This window comes from Anguilla anguilla, chromosome 9 (assembly GCF_013347855.1).
Source record: "Anguilla anguilla isolate fAngAng1 chromosome 9, fAngAng1.pri, whole genome shotgun sequence".
Lineage (NCBI taxonomy): Eukaryota > Metazoa > Chordata > Actinopteri > Anguilliformes > Anguillidae > Anguilla > Anguilla anguilla.
The window spans coordinates 33,055,953-33,060,123 of record NC_049209.1 but is presented as its reverse complement, the minus strand read 5'-3'; the positions used below and the strand labels follow the sequence as shown (position 1 = coordinate 33,060,123).

Below are 4,171 nucleotides of genomic sequence, written 5' to 3'. Positions count from 1 at the left end.
CATCCTCATCATAAAGAGGAATTAAAACCACACAGCTTTCATTAAAACAGGATCATAGCACCAATTCCCTGCTGCTCAGACACACACTCACACACAGGCACACACGCACACACACACACACACACACACACAGGACCACATGCATGCATGCACACACACACACACACACACACACAGGCACACACGCACGCATGCACACACACACACCCGCATACATACACAAGTTACTGGACATGTAGTGTATGTCATGACATGGTACTGCTTATTACATTTGTAATTATATTATTTCACTTCTTATGAACTTGACATAACATTAATTAATTATTGTGACATGAATCAGATTTCTGCTGTCACAAAGGGTCTTTTAACCTGATTTACAATCAGCTTAACCTAAGTTTAAATTCTTCTAATCTCAACATACATAGGCTCTAAATAATCATTCATGTCTATCTGAAATTCTTTTTCCATGCGAACTATCCTCGCATGAACATGAACTGTGATAGGCAATTCACTAGCGTGTCACTGCAATTCTCTCTCTCTCTCTCTCTCTCTCTCTCGGAATGATGCCAAGCCTTCAGCACCAGTGTGCTCAGTGTGCAACAACTGTACGCGTCGTGGACAAATAAAAAATAAAATAAGCAAGTGAAAAGGAACCAAGTAAAAGCTGAAACATAACAGTCTGATTCTCGGAATGGCGCCTGGAAGCCTGGAATGTTTTAGCTTTTCATAACTCGGAAAAAGTAATTAAACTCTGTGCGTATGGTGGATCTTATCTCGGTCATTGCGAGGACAGCATCATTAAGAAAGATTTTTTATTTTTTATTTTGCACGAATACCATTGTCTTCGAGAGTGTTCGATTATAGTAATTAAAAAAATCAAATTATGTCATGGGGGACCTGACGCGGCTGATGGAATTGCTACAATTGCACCTTTTCAATTTGCAGTACTTTCAACTTTTAGCACTTGTGAGCTGTTGCATGGATGTACAAGGAAAATGAGGCTTAAAGAAAACAAAATGCGTGCAGAATGAATGGAACCCAACTGACTCTTACCTCGCAGGGGCAGAACTACTCAGAGAATGCAAATGGAACGAGCGCAGCTAGACCCCCTCCTCACTTCCAAACTGCCGCGGTATTCATTATTCTGGTGGTCATCGTGATCATCGTAGTGACCATCGTGGGGAATGTGCTGGTCGTGGTGGCCGTCTTCACCAGCAGGGCGCTCCGGGCGCCTCAGAACCTATTTTTGGTTTCCCTGGCGTCCGCAGACATCCTCGTGGCCACGCTGGTCATTCCTTTCTCCCTTGCCAACGAAATCATGGGATACTGGTACTTCGGGAGCACATGGTGCGCTTTGTACCTCGCTCTGGATGTTCTATTTTGCACTTCCTCCATTGTCCACCTCTGTGCCATCAGCCTGGACAGGTATTGGTCTGTGACAAAAGCGGTGAGCTATAACTTAAAAAGAACGCCCAGACGAATCAAGGCGATGATCGCAGTGGTGTGGGTCATATCAGCAGTTATCTCTTTTCCGCCTCTGGTTATGACTAAACATGATGAGTGGGAATGTTTGCTCAATAACGAGACCTGGTACATTCTTTCCTCATGCTTGGTCTCATTCTTTGCCCCGTGTGTAATAATGATTCTGGTGTACTGTAAAATATACAGGGTGGCCAAACAGCGCGCTGCGACAGTGTTTGTGGCCAGAAACGGGCTGGAGAGACAGCCATCTCAGTCTGAAACTTGTTTCGTGCGAAAGAACAAGTCAGACATGGAGAGCCCGAGCAGCCACAGTTCAGGCAGCAATCACCGACAAGAGGAACTGGACGACATCGATCTGGAGGAGAGCATACCCTCCGACAACAAAATTGGGAACTCTCGGTTCTCCAAAAGGAACCAAACGGAGGGCGCCAATTACTGCGCCAAACGGACCTGTCGCCTTTCCTGGGCTTCCAGTCGGGCATCACAACTCTTTCAGGAACAAATTACGAAACGACAACAGTCAATTTCCAGGTCTAAAGTGGCGCAGATGAGGGAGAAGCGTTTCACTTTCGTTCTCGCGGTTGTGATGGGGGTCTTCGTGCTCTGTTGGTTCCCGTTCTTCTTCACTTACAGTCTGCATGCCATATGTAGGGAAAATTGCACAATCCCAGACGCGTTATTCAACCTTTTCTTTTGGATTGGTTACTGTAACAGCTCAGTAAATCCCATAATTTACACAATTTTCAACAGGGATTTTCGAAAAGCATTTAAGAAAATCCTATGCAGGACTGGGAGACGCGCATGAGTTAATTTTGTGCTTCGGGTTCGATTCCTACTTAGTTGTGTCAGTTGTTATTTCCATTCATCTGTACATTTAGGTATGTAAATAAGTTTGAAATTATATGCATTTAAATGTATGCGCAATTCATGTTTTGCACGCCTAAACGGTGACGCTGTTGAAATTATACAGCTAGTTAATGTTTAGTATGGCATTGTGAAAATGGTGCGTTTTTACAGTCTACATGTTTACCGTAGGACATTAAAGGATTTTAAAGCAAAGTTACAGTAGGCCGATCTTAACGATTAAAAAGTGTGCAGTAAACATAACCTCGTTTATTTCTCACCTCGCGACTGATGTTCCATACAAAAATCAAACTGCGGCGTGAATTTTTAAAAAATCACGATCAGTGATTAAATGGCCGTTTTACTGGTGCGATACATAACGATACAGAACGATCTAGTTGTACGTGAATTAAAAGGGATCGTGGTTTAACATTGTGTAGCTATCCCATAACCCTTTTTGTATGCAATTATGTAAGTTTCACTGAATAAGAGAGCCCAAGAAATGTGTATCATTTTCGTATATCGGAAGTAAGTTGAAAAATAAGTTTTTGGACATTGCAACGCCAAAATGAGCTCTTATTGCCTATAGCCTATTATCATCCTGGAATTTGTTCTAATATAGAGCAAGCAAGGAAGACGAAACATTAGGAACATATTTTGTACAAATATTTTATTAAAAAAATATTGGTTCTAGGTAATATACTATTTGAGTAAATTTGATTTACCTACAACCCACCCACACTGCTCATATATTGACCGCAGAAATACATGCGGGCGTGATGAAGTAGCGAGGCATCATGTGCGTATAATATCGTCGTCGGTCTGACTCGGAAAGGTTTTAATTTCTATCGCATCCTATAATGTGAGGCTCGCACCCTGTAATGTGAGGCAACCGATCATTACATAGCCTACAGATTCCACGATTTATATTTCAGGCAAATCACTTGAGTCACTTTGAGTCACGCATATGCTTTGGCTATTAGACAGGAATGAATGGAATGATGGTTTTCACATTACAGGGTATGGAAATCAGTGCCTTTGATATGAATATAAAGCTAGTATAAATGAAATACGCGTGCAGTCAAGCAATGCATTTTGGAATGTGAGGGGCGGGGTTGCCTATACTTGCTTCGAATTGTGAAATGCAATGATGTGGCTGTTCATCATTGGTCTAGCCTACTGGAGAAGAATTCCCCACATGTTAATTTAATATCCGCGGGTTTTTTTTTTTTTTTTTGTCCCACAGTGTGCTGCTGTTTACATTCCTTAATGGCCGGTATACCCTGGATGCAGCATCTTATTGTGATCTATGTAAATTCAAGATTAGGCAGTTAAATGTGTCCATTTTGTGAATAGACGAGGCATTTAAAGTGCAATGTATAGTCTTTTTATATTACGATTTACTTGTATTTGCCATTCAGTTCTGTATTCATGCATCTTGTCAGGATTTTATTTGTTTTGAATTGCTCTGAAAATAAAAGTTCGTATCAGAATCAAATAGGACCGATATTCGGGGTCGCAGGGCAGCGTCTTCTGCATTTTTGCGGCATTGACAAATGGGTGTGAAATGAGCTGAGATTAGATAGTAGAACAACAACAACAAGAACAACATCAATTAATACTGATTACTAGCAGCGCTTCTTGTGGTCAAAACTAACTATATTATCGCTGCTCATCCGTCCATTCAACAACCACATAATTGAATCGCTATCCATGGTTCTGAAAGCCCGCCCACATGACAGCACTGGGGCATTGTTTTTCCGATATGGTAAGAAGGCAAACCACCCCAACTGGGCCCCAAATTAATTCCAACCGGAACGTAGATACTAGCCTGCAGCCTTAACAA

The 4,171-nt window shown here is 41.8% G+C and overlaps 1 protein-coding gene across 1 annotated transcript; it reads left to right on the top strand.

The window, feature by feature from the left end:
• The first annotated feature begins 565 nt into the window (after positions 1–565).
• On the top strand, positions 566–3,536 carry LOC118236285 (alpha-2Db adrenergic receptor-like). The gene has a single exon (XM_035434507.1). The coding sequence runs from the start codon at positions 1,028–1,030 to the stop codon at positions 2,285–2,287; it is 1,260 nt and encodes a 419-aa protein (XP_035290398.1). The 5' UTR covers positions 566–1,027; the 3' UTR covers positions 2,288–3,536.
• The last annotated feature ends 635 nt before the right edge of the window (positions 3,537–4,171 follow it).

Excerpts from the sequence above, each read along its gene's own strand:
- LOC118236285 (XM_035434507.1), top strand. The coding sequence starts at position 1,028 with ATGAATGGAACCCAACTGACTCTTACCTCGCAGGGGCAGAACTACTCA.